General features: G+C 39.1%; 2 protein-coding genes across 3 annotated transcripts in view; one reads left to right on the top strand and one right to left on the bottom strand.

The window, feature by feature from the left end:
* Positions 1–7,323, top strand: part of LOC107592948 (proteasome subunit beta type-2-like) — a 10,571-nt gene extending 3,248 nt beyond the window's left edge. For both annotated transcript variants that reach the window (XM_016282537.1, XM_016282536.1), the window contains exons 2-6: positions 106–228; positions 571–641; positions 5,150–5,312; positions 5,425–5,474; positions 7,132–7,323. In XM_016282537.1, the coding sequence (XP_016138023.1) occupies positions 106–228; positions 571–641; positions 5,150–5,312; positions 5,425–5,474; positions 7,132–7,233 (509 nt within the window). In that variant the 3' untranslated portion in view covers positions 7,234–7,323. The remainder of the gene's footprint in view (positions 1–105; positions 229–570; positions 642–5,149; positions 5,313–5,424; positions 5,475–7,131) is intronic.
* Positions 7,324–8,248: 925 nt separating this feature from the next.
* On the bottom strand, positions 8,249–14,361 carry LOC107592985 (transcription factor AP-2-epsilon-like). Its single transcript, XM_016282566.1, has 6 exons — positions 14,189–14,361; positions 12,106–12,607; positions 9,790–10,021; positions 9,586–9,704; positions 9,143–9,281; positions 8,249–8,944 (listed from the first exon to the last, which is right to left on the bottom strand). Exons 1-6 carry the CDS (start codon positions 14,213–14,215, stop codon positions 8,683–8,685), a joined length of 1,281 nt encoding a protein of 426 aa, XP_016138052.1. The 5' UTR covers positions 14,216–14,361; the 3' UTR covers positions 8,249–8,682.
* Positions 14,362–15,086: the final 725 nt, after the last annotated feature.

The following is a 15,086-nucleotide window of genomic DNA, read 5'->3' as shown; positions in this document are numbered from 1 at the left end:
TCTCATAGACCACCAATGACTTGTAAAGAAGCTTGAGCTCTTGTAAAATGTGTTAGGGTTGTATTGGACATAATGTTAGCATGATCTGTTATGTATGTTTACCAGATTATGACAAGATGTTTAAGCTCAGCGAAAAGATCCTGCTCCTGTGTGTGGGTGAAGCCGGTGACACAGTACAGTTTGCAGAATACATTCAGAAAAATGTCCAGCTTTACAAAATGAGAAATGGTAAGCATTCAGTTTTTTTTTCTTTTCTTTTTTCTGAAGTTTAACTGATTTTAATAGAAAGTGTACTGAAATCACACTCTTGTACAGAGCGTCAAGCTGTGTCTTTGTTTTGTTGATTTTAGTTCTAAATATCGTTTACATTATTTCTGGTAGAAATAAAGTTAATTTCAGTGTTTAGTTCAGAAAGTTCATATGCACTTTTATTTGTTTTCCGTGAAAAAAATTTCATTGGAATTTTATTAACTTTGTATAAAATCTATCATACTCTGGATATGCACTCCATATGAAAACTGTTTCTATTGTTTAATGGATTGACCCTGGTTTATCTTTCTCTTTCTTCAGGATATGAGCTTAGCCCAGCAGCTGCTGCAAACTTCACAAGGAAAAACTTAGCAGACTATCTGCGGAGTCGGGTTGGTACAACAACCTCTGTGTTCAAACCCAGAATGTTCTTTCATATCTATCAGTAGTGGATAGTGTGGTTCCAAAACTTAATTTTTCAATAGATGAATTACACATAATATAGACCAGAGATTGCCAACCTGGGATACATCTAGAATGGATCAAACATTGGGCTACTTGTAAAATGACCAAACAGTAAATACATTTTCTCCTTTCTACTGTATCTACATATGAAAAATTGCAAAAGAGTTGATCTATCATTCAAAGGGGGAGTCAGGAAACCTGGTTGAAAACATTTATTATTTTTGCAATTTCTTTGGAAGATGCTAGTGTTGCAGAACTGAAACACTTCATTATATACACTCTATACACTACCGTTCAAAAGTTTGGGGTTGGTTAGGAGTGTCATAAAACTATTATTACACTTTAAAAAAAAAAAAGTGTAGCTTTTCAGTAGCCGTTACTTCAGTCTTCAGTGCCACATGATCTTTCAGAAATGTTTCTTATTATTATCAATGTTGAAAACAGTTTTTGATATTTTTGTGGAAACCGTGTGCTTTTTTTTTTTCTCTAAATAGTTTGATGAATAGAAAGTTAATAGAAATATAAGAATTTGTTTGAAACTTAACTCGTTATAATAATAACAATTTATAATAACACAAAAATGTCTTTACTGTCACTTTTGGTCAACTTAATGCATCCTTACTATTTTACAAAACAAAAAATCTTCCTGACACCAGTCTTTTGAATGGTAGTGTTTATAGCAGTTTTTTCTTGCCCTTTTCCTTGCTTTCTCTCTTCAGTCTTTTTGTGTGCCACAGAGTATATCTGAATGCAGCCGGTGTAAAATGTGCTTAAAAACAGATGCTAGTGTGTTTTGAATGTGTGGAGGTTATATCAAGGTCTCAGAGGTCGTTGACACCTGCGCATCCTATGTAATGTGATCTTGCTTATAAGATACATTTTCCAAATGTGCGTGTGTGTGTTAAACTATGGGCAATATAGAGTGTACCCATCTGTGTAAAAATAGGCTTGTCGCCATCCTGGCTCTTTTGTCTGGTAGTGTGTGTTAATTTGTTAGGAAGAGTGTAACTGCCTCCTGTCACAATAGCAGAGTGGAGAAAATGATTACAAAAAACAATTAGAGCAAGCCAAAAGGGGGAGAGGGTGGGAGTGGTGGTCTCTGGGGGGCTGGGAAAGTGCTAAAAGTTCATATATCTGCACACTTTTAGTTCATCTTAACCTAAATGCTGCTTGCCCGCTGTCTTAACCTAAATGCTACTTGCCCACAGAACGAGAATAAACGAGTCAGTTTCCTCGAATGTGCCTCAAAGCGAGGCATGTTTGACTAATAGATTTTGTTCATATATTGATACTTGAATACTGCCTTAATTCACGATGTGAATAACAGTATTCAAAGGAAAGTCTCAGATTCTTCTTTAAAAAAAGGATTATGGGTAATCTTGCGTATTATTTAACCCATTTAGTTTGTGCTAAACCCTTTGGGATGTTTAAATGAAAGAGATGTCATGCACGCTTTAAGGACCAGGTTTCTAAAAAAACAACTGGGCCTTTGGGGCTCCCCTGGAGTGGCTCCTCAGACAGATCTTTACGTAGAGAGAAGAGACGGCAGATGCTCAGATAGTCCAACGTACTGTTCTGAACTGGCTCTTTGCGGCCAAACGCATGTTTTCTGTGCTTGTTTTATGTGCTGTGCTTTTTGTTTTAGCCATGTGCTGCATCCAGAATCCCCTTAAGCTCTCCGCAGAACAGTCCAGCAACAGTTTGCCATCATTGGCACACATTAAACAATATTGGCCGCCTATTCTCTCCCAGTACACTGGCACAAATAATTACTGGTGCCATATTGCGAGGCATTCCCCTGTTCCGCTACAGATGAACAATTAATACGGCAGATTGGGCAGAGATGCCAAAGAGGAGAACATGTCCTGGGGCAGCGGGCAAAGGGATGGGGAGCGCAGGAACAGATCATGAAAGCGGAAGGCAGGATGAATGAATGATATGGTACAATTATGACTCTCTGTACTGAGCTTTTGTTTAGTGTCCCTCAGATTTTTTTAACAGGGACTCCGGTGAGAGGAAAGGCTGTAGTGTTTGAACCGTAGCTCACGAGGTTGGTGGAGAATGTGGGAGACAGGTGTTGAGTTTATACGGAGGGGTAGATGACACTCGGGGGAATTTCATACAGACTCAAACCTTGTCTTTCAACAAGCCCCTGTTCCTGCTGGGAGTGCAGCATATTGCATAGGTGAGCTTCTCTAGGGGGTGTTTACTTACACAAACGTGCCCCAGAGACCTTCCAAGAGCAGGGAGATGGCCCAGAACAGATTAAAGCCTCTCAGGTGAGTTGAGCTTTTTTAGTCTTATCCACACTGAAAGGAACTGGACGTGATACTATATATTCACTTTTACACTCTTAAAAATAAAGCTTCCAAATAGGGGTTTTCACAGTGATTCAATAAAAGAACCATTTTGGGTTCCCAAAAGAGCCTTTCAGTGAACCGTTCTTAAAAGAACCATTTTTGTGTCTGTAAAGAACATTTTTCCACTTCCCCTTGAGTGTTTAAGCCTCATTATTTGGACAAACAGAAAGTCTAGCCCAAAATATGCTTTGGTTTTTAAACGAGTGCAAAAACATTTCTGGAGAGAACAATTGCAGACACTGTTCACGCACACTATCGAATGGAGTATACTTAGAAAGACTATGCATTTGACTGTATGTGTACGCTAGCATGCACGTAAGTTTACTTCAGGTATAAGTGTTCACGTCAAAACTGAGCTATACTTTGGTCTTAAAAGAACTGCATATAGTTTTGTGTATTTATGAGGCTTTGAAGCCCTTTACAGTTAAGTGAGTGGAATTTATTGTTGTAAATATATCACTGTAATTACAGTGAATAGCTGTACATGTGTGTTTGATGTTGGCATAAGGCAATCCACCCTTTTCGCAGATTTTCCAAGCCGCTCACTAAATTTACATACTTCCAGAACAGATGTCTGCGAAGGAGTGTGGGAAAGAAACAAACCATTCACCTTATTTGAAGTCAGTGTATCATCAGAATGATTTTTGAAACTGATACTTCAAGGTAAAAAAAAATGTAAGTCATTAGCTGAGCATGAAGTTGACCTGTCGGGTCTCCCAAACAATCTTTGGAAGTCCTACAGATGTCTTTCACTTGAACGTTAAACTGTGAATTCTAACATTGGAAAAATTACACGCTTCACCTTTAAATCCACCCGATGGCACCAAATTTGGCTGATTACAGTGGAGGCAGAATGTGGATTGAAATCTCCCTATCTGAGAGCCTCATGCAGATGGGAAACGTGGGGGAAAGCGAATGTAGTTTCAGCCAAACGGAGTTTGAGATAGAGGGAGGAAGAGGACTAAAAGAAGTTTTAATGAGAGCTGGCACTGCTCCAGGGCATAGGGGTGAGGGCGGGAGACGGAGGGGAGGAGAAAGGAGGTGGGTAGGTGCTCGCGGCAGCAGGGGTGCCGTCTTCCTGCAGATGTCACACTGCTGGTGACACCAGCGACCCCCCTCAGACCGCTCCACACTCCCCTCCCTCCCCTTTCTCGGCTGTTTCACACCCCTCCCTTTGCTCTCATCTCCCTCCATCTAACCCTTCTAACTCTTGCTAATGTTAAAGTTTGGTGGTTGTTGGTGTTTTCGATCAGATTCTTTGAGTCTACACTTGAATTTTGTTACATTTTCTTTTTTCGTTTCATTTTCAAACTGTTATTTGTTGCTTTATTACATGACTCTGACATACTTGATTCTGATTGGTCAATTGCTGTCAAGTATTTTCCCCCAGGCAGTTGATTCCCTCTGCAAGTTTCATGTTTCCCATATTACTATCTTTTTTTAAAAAATTTTTTTATACGGAATTCAGTTTCCACCATGGAATAAAAAAGGTAATTACAGCTTATCTCACAATTCTGACTTTTTTCTTGTAATTCTGTGAAATAAACTCAGAATTGTGACCCATTAAGAAAACAATCAGAATTGTGAGATGACAAAAATCAATTACCTTTTCTATTTTTTATTCTGTGGCAGAAAACAAAGCAATTGTGAGATTTAAACTCAGAAATCAGAGAAAAAGTCAGAATTGCAAGATATGAACTCAGAATTGTGAGATGTGTAAAAAAAAAAAAAAAAAAGTTGAATTTTGAGTTCATTCCTCGCAATTCTGAGTTTATTTCTAAGAATTATGAGAGAAAAGTCTGAATTTAGAGAGAGAAATGGGCTCGAATGGGCTTCCATATTTTTCGAACATAATTTAAATTCAAATTAATGTCTATTTATTGATTTGGTTAGTAGCCTTGTGATAAGTTGAATAATATACAGTTAGCTTTTTATCATCACAAAATAACCTCCACTTTTTGTCTGGTTTTGTTTTATGGTAATGACTGACTAAAACATTTATCCAGCTGTACTTATATCCCTTCATTTTTGGATTTAGCCATTAAAATGACTCTTTTTTTCTTCTTTTTTTTTAGACTCCATACCATGTGAACCTGCTCTTGGCAGGATATGATGAGACCGATGGTCCAGGACTATACTACATGGACTACCTGTCAGCACTTGCCAAAGCCCCCTTCGCCGCACACGGATACGGTGCCTTCCTCACCCTCTCCATCCTGGACCGATATTACAGACCAGGTGATTTTTACACTTTCACTTATGAGGATATATTTTTATATATCCTCATAAGTGAGTATAATTTTTTGATTGATTGAATTCTAAGCCTGTTTTTCTGTTATTCTCACTCCAGATCTGACTCGTGAGGAGGCTGTGGATCTGCTCAAGAAGTGTTTAGAGGAGGTAAGTTGCTCTCCATATGCTGGGCTGTTCATGCATCTAATTTCATAATTACTGGTGGTTGTTATGAGAAGCATCACTATAACTATTGTTCATAATTGGGATTAGATTCAAACATATTCAACAAACTTCCCCAAATCCCACATACTTCAAAAATAAAAATGTGGTTTCTATTTGAAAATCTTTTTTTTTTTTTATATCAGACGCTTTTATCCAAAGCGACTTACAAATGAGGACAACAGAAGCAATCAATTGTAGTATTAAAACAACTAAAAACAGATCCAAAACTAAAAGCTAAATCTTTATAAATACTACCTATACACATTTTAAAAATAAAGAGATTAAATAAAAATGACAATTCATACAACAAATGTTCAAAACTTAACATTTAAATGAAAACAAAAAATAAAGCTAAAAACAATTCAAAATATTAAAGAACAAAAGGTATAAGAGTATAATAATGATTCTAACACAACTCTAAGGCAAACACCAAAAAAACAACTACATATGTGTATGTACAACCATACACACATACACACAATATATATACATACATACACATTTATAAATTGAAGATATATATATGATTTCATTTCCATTTAGTTTGTTGAGTATAACTCAAATTAAATAAAACTAAAAACTTAATAAAAGACCTATACATACCGGTACATAATAAATTCAGACATAATTTAACTAAAATTGAAATAAGTAACTAATACAAATCAAATTACAGTAGTTTATCAGTAATCCTAAAAAATAACACTGCCAAACACACATGCTAAAAAACAACAACTTACTTGCACATAGTAAGAAATGGTTATAAAAACTGAAACAAGTAGTAGGAAAGAGGAGAAATAAAAAGCGATACTTATCCTTTGCCGGTGTCCCTGCCCGGTGGAGTTGCACGGTAGAGTCGATGGTCTTTACACTCTTCGGTCTTCACACGAGGAGGCCTTCACGCGACGGCTGCCGCGACTGCTTGGTGGTAGAATGGCATTATGGATCTCTTCGGTTTGCTGTTTGAGGGGCTCTTGGGTTTGGGGGGGAGGTGGGACTGGGCCGCTCTCTTACTAACTGTTGGGGACTCACTTTCAAAGGCCGACTCCTTGGAGACTTCCTCTCTGTATTCTTGCTCACCAACACCGGACAATCATACTTCAGCAAGGAGTCAGTCGGGAAAATCATGGTTACAATGTAGAAGTGTCAAGAAAATGTACAGAGAATTTTTTTAATGTAATTCTTTTTCCCTGTGATGGCAAAGCTAAATTTCACACGATCCTTCAGAAATCATTCTAGTATGCTGATTTGTTGCTCAATAAACTTTTTTCACAATTGTGTGATGGATAGAAAGTTCAAAAGAGAAGAATTTATTCGAAATAAAGATATTTTGTAACATTGTAAATGTCTTTACTCTCACGTCTGATCAATTTATTACATCTATGCTGAATAAAAGTGTTATTTTCTTTCAAAAAACACTTAAATGCTGTGGCTGTGCCTTTTGCTCTGACAAGAACCATATGTTCTTCAGAAAGTGTATAAATCCTTCCGTTTTGGTTCAGTGGGATATACAAACCACTTTTGAGCTATTTCGATCATGTGTTTTGTCATGTTTGCGACTTTATTTTTAACCGTTTTCGTATATTTCCTTGTCCTCCAACAGCTCAACAAACGTTTCATCATGAACCTGCCTTCTTTCACCGTCCGTTTGATCGACAAAGACGGCATCCACGACATGGAGAAGCTTCCCGTGGGCCCTAAATGAGCAACCACTGTTATTCCACTATAATCTCTACCCACACTCTTTTGTACTGCAAATGTAACCCTCTGTGCTCTAATAAAAACATTGACCCCCTGTTAATTATATGGTCTTCTTCTTCTCCTTTTTTTTTGGATGAGAACATTTATTTAGACATAGATTTTTTTTGGTTTTCCACACTAAAACACACTCATAAAGGTTTGTTGTATCTGTTTGTGTCATACAGAAGTTGGCAAAGAGGGGAGGAAAAAGGAGTGGCGTGCACTTATGTTATCTTTGGATGTGTACCTTTTTCCTCACTGCTTTGTACACAAGTGTTTTTGCACTCGCACGAGCACGTCTCCTTCCCCTCTCCTCCACAGACAAGTGATTAATAAACATTAAACAATCCCTCTCTCCTGAACACACCGGAATCTAAAGGGACGAGCAGCATATGTTCGCCTGCAGGCAGAGAGAAATGCAGAGCAGCCCTGCTGAGTGTCAGAGAGATGAAGGGAGGGAGGGGGTCACGGCGAGAGGGAAGCGGGGAATTGACACTCAGGATGGGTACGTGTGTGCATTTGTGTGAGTGAGAGCCGGCAGGGGGGCAGGTATGGAGATGGAGGCCCCTGAGCAGACGAAGAAAGGTAGAGTGATAGATGGGTGAGAGGAGACAGAAGCGGTGGGAGAGAAGAGCCTAGCAACTGTTTAGCCGCATTCGCCGACTGTAGTGATTGCCGAGCCCCCGGGGGTTAGTGGTCAGGACTGTTTTATCTCAGAGGTAATTCTGCTGGATTTTCCACTGTCACATTGAGGTTTGGGTTTGGGTTAATGTCACCCTGCCTTTAGCAAATGGGGCTAGAAATTTCAAACATCCCCCTGGGTGTTCAATTTGTATCGCACTAATTTTGTAATCACGCCAGATTTGTACCATGCCAACAAGTCCATTTATGCAAAGCAAAAACCTGCTAGTTATGTATAAAAAGTTGTTTTTCATCAGGAAGTCATTCTCCGCATCAAGCGGTTGAATTCAGTTGTTGGTTTAATAATATATTACATTTACATTGCAGTACGGCAATAAGAATAACAGTGACATTGATAATAAACATACAACATGAAGTACAAAATTACATTTTCAAATTCATTTGTCAATTCCTAATTACTTTTACACCCCCATTCTTAATTGTCCGTGCCATCTTTTGTGCCATTTGATTGGTTTAGGGGCCCGATCTCCAGAGAACACCGAAAAGGGCCCTGTATTAGTCAGTCATGGGGATCCAGAGGGAGTTTGTGGTCCACATGCAGTGTGAAGCATCGAGGCATTTCTGCTTTCTCTGGAGACCTTGGATTTCATTAGAGACGAATGCAACCAGTTCGTACAGGCGCGAAATGGTGGGGTGAATGTACACATTCGTACACATAAATACACTCATACGCTCCTAAAAGTGAGGGAGGTAGTGTCTCTCTCCCGATTGTTCATTTGCGGTGCTTGAGGTCCTTGTCGTGGTGGCTTTTTCCTCCTCCCTCTCCTTTATCCAGCAGTTTTAGGGCCTCTAGCAAGTAACTCTGGAAGGCTGACAGGGCGGCGCACATGGCGGGTGTGCCGAAACCGTGGGTGAGGAGGCTGAAGTGGGTCAGGCTGCTTTGCACCCCGGGCTCCAGGCAGGGGTTGGGGCGACTGGCACCCAACGGCGACCTGTCCTGCGACATCAGGTCCACGAACTCCTTGCAAATCTCCCTGAAGACGTGGAATGAGAGGTGAGAGTGAGTTTACCATGCGATACAGGTAAATGTGGTTTCAATAACAGTTATTAATGATATTCAAGTAGAAATGGGTTCACAAATAAAACTGAAAGCAGTTTTAATAACATTCCTTTTGAGTAAGTAGAACTATGTGATTGAACCGCTTGAAGATCTTGGCAGATCTAGTACTCACTTGGTGGCCAGCAGCATACTATGTCGTGTGGGCAGCTGATCTGGGTCGGTTTGTCTGCAAAGATACTCTGCTGTGGCTCGGGCAGGGAACTCGGTCTCACACACGTACCCAAAGTCCCGTGCGAGATGAACCGCCTCACCTGAGAAGAGAGCGTGAAGATCGAAAAATAGAACTTGAACGTGCTGACTGAAAGCTTGAGGTGATAATAGACTCTCGAACGTTTAAAAATAAATTCGTAGGCACTTATAATTTTAAGTTAACATTCCTGGAAGGTTAGTGCTTCACATTGATATTAACATCTACGTTCTCACCATAAGTGACTGATAATGTAGTGTGTGTGCTGTGTTTGGGACAATTACTGCAGCAAGTACGAGGCGGTGTCTCAGCAGTAGACATAATCTGATAATGTGTATGTGTCTGGTTTTTATTAAATGTTTCAGTACCTTCCACCAGCGCTGTGAGGAGTGTGACATTAGCTGCCTTTCGCCGACCGGCGGGCAGGTTGAGGCCGATCTTCTCCAGACGTTCTCGTAGACAGCGGCCTCCATTTTTTGACTTGGCTCTGAAAGCGAACAGGTAGAAAAGATTAACACCTCAGCTTCATCCTAAAAATCTGCTGTGCTTCTTCCTCTTTCCTTTCCATTCACCTGCGCAGGATTCCTCCAAGCAGCGAGGCATTGAGGCACTCAGGTGGAGCCAGGCGTCTCTGCACCTCTCCAACTGTGACCTTGTATTTAGACGTGGAGCTTAGGAGCGACAAGCGGCCTGGGACAGAGCAGAAAACCTCTGCGGGGTTGGACACACCACCCAGGCCCAGGCCTTCTTTAGTGAGGGACAAGGCAGAGAACGTTGAGCCGTTTAGCTTTGATGGGACCGGAACTGTTGGAAGAAACAGAAAGCGGTTTAGGGTATGTGTGCCAGAATAAACCCACAGGAGAGTGGAGAGTTCTTATTTTAAAGAAAGTGGTGAGATTTATACAAATGTGATAATTTGTGCTTTTGGATTTGGCCTTAAAACCCTTTTTAAGACGCTCTCCCACAGGTTGACATCTGTTGTCTCAGTGACACTGTGTTTAATTTCTGTTTCTCACTCTTATTTTCAAATGGGTGTTGCTTCTCCATTGGGGGAAAGCTTAATTCCATCTGTTGTGCACACAGTCGTTTTCACTTGATGTGCTTGTAATTAAAGTTTTCTGGCTCCTTAAAAATCTGTCTTTTAAATGAACCCAAAGATTATTGTGTCAAAAAATAACACGATGTAATAAAATAGCAAACATAACACAGAAAATTAGGCTGTTATCTATTAACCCATTTTAAAGCAGACATTGTATAAGCATTCTAATAAAGATTTTTTTCCTCCATTAAACCAAGGCACAAAAAGGAATGAGACTTAAACCCCCATTCAAACTCTAATAATGATTAGTGCTCTGGGAAGAACAGACTACCACTGGCTTTTAATTTCAGCTCAAGTACTTTTGTAATATCATTCCTAAAAAAAATTAATTTGTTTGCATAAAATTAGTCTGTGTGTTGATGCTTAATCGTGCATTTCCGTAAACATAATTAAAACAAAATCGTCTGCCCTGCACATCATAGTAGCTGTAATTCATCCTCCTCCAAAAGGTGAAGCCGAATGCAGAATGTATGTGAAGTAATAGTTGCTATGCCACAGATCAGCCATAACTGCGCTCCCGTGTGTGTTTGCGCGATGCAGCGCTTCTCTCCTCCCCCTTTCCAAGCACTGGCACATAACACACTGTGTTACTGTTTATATTATCTATATCCTTTATTGTAGAGGTAAAATGCGCTGTAGTATTGGCTTTCTCCTCCTCGTGGGCGGTGTGCGCGTCTTCGCTGCGCCCTGCTGTGCGTAAACTGTGAGAGCAGATCCGTTTATTCATGTAGGCTTTAGTTTCTTCTCGACACAGAAATCTCCCTACACCCATGAGTACATAATTGATCCATTCTGTTGCTCGGTAAATACGCCAGATTTCATAGAGCACTAAATATATGCAATAAATCTCTAATAAATGCATAAGTAATTGATGAAAATATGCTGTACTGCACTGCATGAAAGAAGCTATCCTTGTTAACCATCCACTCCATTTTTTTTTCTGGTAAGCGGAAAGGAATGGTGATGCTCTGAATTCTTCATAACTTTATTATCTGCTCTCTTCCTCCATTTCGCCTTTTAATATATGTTCCTTAATGTATACTGTATGTGTAAAAAATATGTTAAGTGGAAGGAATGAGATTTCACGACGTCACATGCATCAACAGATAAAACATTAAAAAAATTGTTCTCCTCAGAAATAAAAGGATAAAAGTTCGTAATAAGACTTCTTTGGTTTTCTCTACATCACTACATCATCTCTGAAAATTAACATCAGATAGTTATCGTTGTGTAATAGTCATTATAGTATATAGTCTATTTAAAGTCGAAGGAATGACCAAGGGAAGAAAATGGTATTTACGCCTATTTGTAGCTTTATGTATGGCAAATTAAACTATCAGGCTTGTTCCCGTGTAACTCGGCTCTCGGAAATGCTTCATATCATCAAAGGGAGTCCAGTTGTTTGCTGAATAATTGGCCGAGCAAACCGATTGGACGCGCTGTAAGTTTCCTATGACAGACAGACACGGACTCTTTCTGCACCTGCCCACTGCTGTTGTCTTCTGTGTGAAATCCGTTTCATGTAATGCATGATATATATACTGTACATATATATAAAAAAATGTAATCATTAATTTTGAGCACGCCAAAAGAGTCTCTTATTTACCCTAAATACATAACCAATAAACAGATAAATTATGTTACGAAGAAACTGAACTGTGTTGTTTAAATTTTAAGAAAAGCAATTGTAAAAATCTGTAAAATAATTTATATTTATTAAAACATTTGTGGCCTTTTTAATGGCAGCAATACCAATGCTTTCATAATTTGATTGAGCATGATTGCTCACTATTTGGCATTAATATCTGAAAAAGAAATAAGATAAAAGTGATTAAACTCACCTGAATGTCATCCAGACCGTGAAGACCCACTGCGTGCATTCCCAGGGGACCTTCACCGAGCGCCGCTGCTCCTTCACCCAGTCCGTGATGGAGCAACCGCGGAACTCCCGGATACTCCCGCCGCGGATCTAAGCTCAGAGCGCGGTGTGACTGAGACAGAAGCCCCGCGTCCTCTGAGCGCGAGCGCTGGGAGTGCCACGCTGCCTGCTGGTGCTGATGGAGGGAGTTGATGGACGTATAGGGGTCCGGTAAATGCGGGTATCCGGTGTCTTGACTCTGGGAGTAAGACAGGGAGGACTGGGGGTATGGAGGTGGAAAGTAGGGCGGCTGGAAGTCGGACGCCGGAGTGTGGCAGAGAGGGGGAGCCGAGGAATACGCTGCCTGGTTCAGCGAAGAGAGATGAGAGAGTCGCCCGCTCGGAGAAGAGCTGGACAGTCCGTCCGCACGGTCCTGTGGGTAAAAAACAGGTTATGAAAATCCATCATAACGTTGACTATCTGGGGTCCGACACATAAATAATCAGAATCAGAATCAAAATCAGAATGAGCTTTATTGCCAGGTATGTTTACACATACGAGGAATTTGTTTTAGTGACAGAAGCTTCCACAGTGTAACAGAATGACAGTGACAAGACAGGACACAGATAATAAAAATAATAATATACAAATATACAAAATAGACAATGTACAAAAAAGCAAAAACACAATATATAATATAGACTGTAAATTAATACTGCAATAAAAGTAACTGTCTATAAACCTATAAAATAAAAATCATACTGTAAAGGTAATGTGTTTTCATCATGTCATAATTGATGCTGCTGTCTGTATCCATTCATTTAATTTGTTACAATAACTTCTGTCATTCTACTCAGGTTTTCAGAGTTTCAGCTCGATTTTCTTCATCGGTAATTAAATTCAAAGTGCAATGAGCATCTTGGAGATTTAAGATAGCAATTATTGATAAGTTCTGAATATAGTGAGTTGATTTTTATATAGCCTACAGTATATGCAGCATAATTAGGCCTCTTTGTTAATTATGAGCTGTGTGTAAATACAGTTATTGTTATTAGCATAATTTATTTAATTTACATATGTGTGACTTATGTCAAGTGTTACTGGGAAGATAACTGCAGATTCTATATTAATTTAATTTGTTTACATTTTATATTCTGGATTTCAGGGTATTACATTAATGGTCGTTAATCATACTATTCATCATTATAACCATACTAAATAAAAATTATAATAGCCTTTTTCTAAGAGCTTTTTTTCTGTGCCAGGTGTCTTAATTATACCCACTGTTTTAGCAGGATTAATAGACAGACAATAGATACAATTAATACTGCTTTACAGGATTACAGGCACAAAAAAACAACAAAAAACAACAAAAAAAAACACGTAGGCCCAATAATTTAGATTTTTGTGCTTCTATAATTTTCCTTACCATTTTCCAATTGCTCTGATATTTTTAGTAAAAATAATTTATATCGACTGAAACCCTATAACAATTGAACGTGACCGCATCTTTCATTTGATACTTTTGCAGATACTCGTTTTATTTTTATTCATATATTTATTTAACTTTTCATTTTTTCCCTTTACATTGATTTGTTTTTTTAAAATTATTTTTACTTTTATTATTTCTATTTAATATTAGCTTTTTGAGAGTGTGGGAAACGCCATCACATGTGATAAGAACAAATCAAACCGACGTTTCTGTCTTGCCTTTTTCTGCCACCGAATTTAATGATTCTCTTTGTTGAAACGCAAGACATAACTTCCAAGTCACTGTAAGACAAAGACTAGTCTGTTATCTCTGTTTAGACCAATGACAGCATGTGACATTTCCAAAGAACCACTCCAGCACACTATTGCGCTTCCATATTATACACACACACAATAACCATTGACCCCGATTACGCTCGCGCGTCTGCGCTTTCATCTACACTCAACGCAGCTGATATCACATGACAATCATCCCGATGAAGAGTCCAACAGATCAAAAGAACTTTGCATCAGTTTGACTCACCATGGTCGAGTAGGTGTGGACTAACATCTGGACACAAGAGCTCCAACGTGCCTTTTACGCGTTGACTTTTACAGCCTCCTTAAAGCCTAGCAGTCAATAAAACCCCGGGATCTCGATCCATTAACTAGACAATCCCAGTGAGGTTCTCCTCTCTGGATGATGCTCTATATCAGACTGTCCCTGTTAATCACACCCGAGCGCTCTTATAGCGCTACACTATGGGGGGAGGGGTTGGGTAGACCACCTTAAAGGGACATTAATTAATTCCTCTAAATTAATTCCTTATTTTCATTAATTTGAATAATTCTTCTACTTTTTTACTGCTTTTTTTGCAGGGTAATGGTTCACCAAACTTCATTGACTATTACTTTACATCATCCACAGTTTATTTATAATGAATTGTGATTTCTATAGGCTATATGTTTCTTCTATCACATAGCAAATAATGTTAATACAGTTTGTGTCCTTGGCATATATTTTAGTTGTATTATTTTCTGCCAGTCCTACCAGCGATTTTTTTTGTGTGAAAATAAACCAAATATTGTTTCTAAATGCGAAGTTTTTTTTTAAGTGATAATCTAGTTCTAGTATACACCAAAAACTTTTTCAATTACATTTTTTTCCTCTGAAATAAACACTATTAATAAGACTATCTATAGCCTACCTGTAAGCAGTAAGGTTCTGTCTTGGTCCGTGATTTCCACAACATGTTCCTGTATAAAGTTGTCTTCCTTTGTTGAATTCAAGACGGGAGAGAACAGACTATGTGCCCTGCGAGATGAACGGTGAGAGAGAGAGAGGTACCGGAGAGTCACGGGAGTTTTACTGACAAAAAAAGACAAGAGTTGAGAGAGGGAGAGAGAGAGGGAGAGAGGGGAGAGAGAGAGAGAGGGGAGAG

This window comes from Sinocyclocheilus grahami, unplaced genomic scaffold, assembly GCF_001515645.1.
Source record: "Sinocyclocheilus grahami isolate Dianchi unplaced genomic scaffold, SAMN03320097.WGS_v1.1 scaffold161.1, whole genome shotgun sequence".
In the NCBI taxonomy this organism is placed as follows: domain Eukaryota; kingdom Metazoa; phylum Chordata; class Actinopteri; order Cypriniformes; family Cyprinidae; genus Sinocyclocheilus; species Sinocyclocheilus grahami.
The sequence above is the reverse complement of the archived record's forward strand: the minus strand, read 5'-3'. Positions and strand labels throughout refer to the sequence as shown.

Excerpts from the sequence above, each read along its gene's own strand:
- LOC107592985 (XM_016282566.1), bottom strand. The coding sequence starts at position 14,215 with ATGTTAGTCCACACCTACTCGACCATG. Across the intron at positions 12,608-14,188 it reads TCCACACCTACTCGACCATG|GACCGTGCGGACGGACTGTC; the intron begins GTGAGTCAAACT and ends TTTTACCCACAG. Across the intron at positions 9,705-9,789 it reads CTTGGAGGAATCCTGCGCAG|AGCCAAGTCAAAAAATGGAG; the intron begins GTGAATGGAAAG and ends GTTCGCTTTCAG.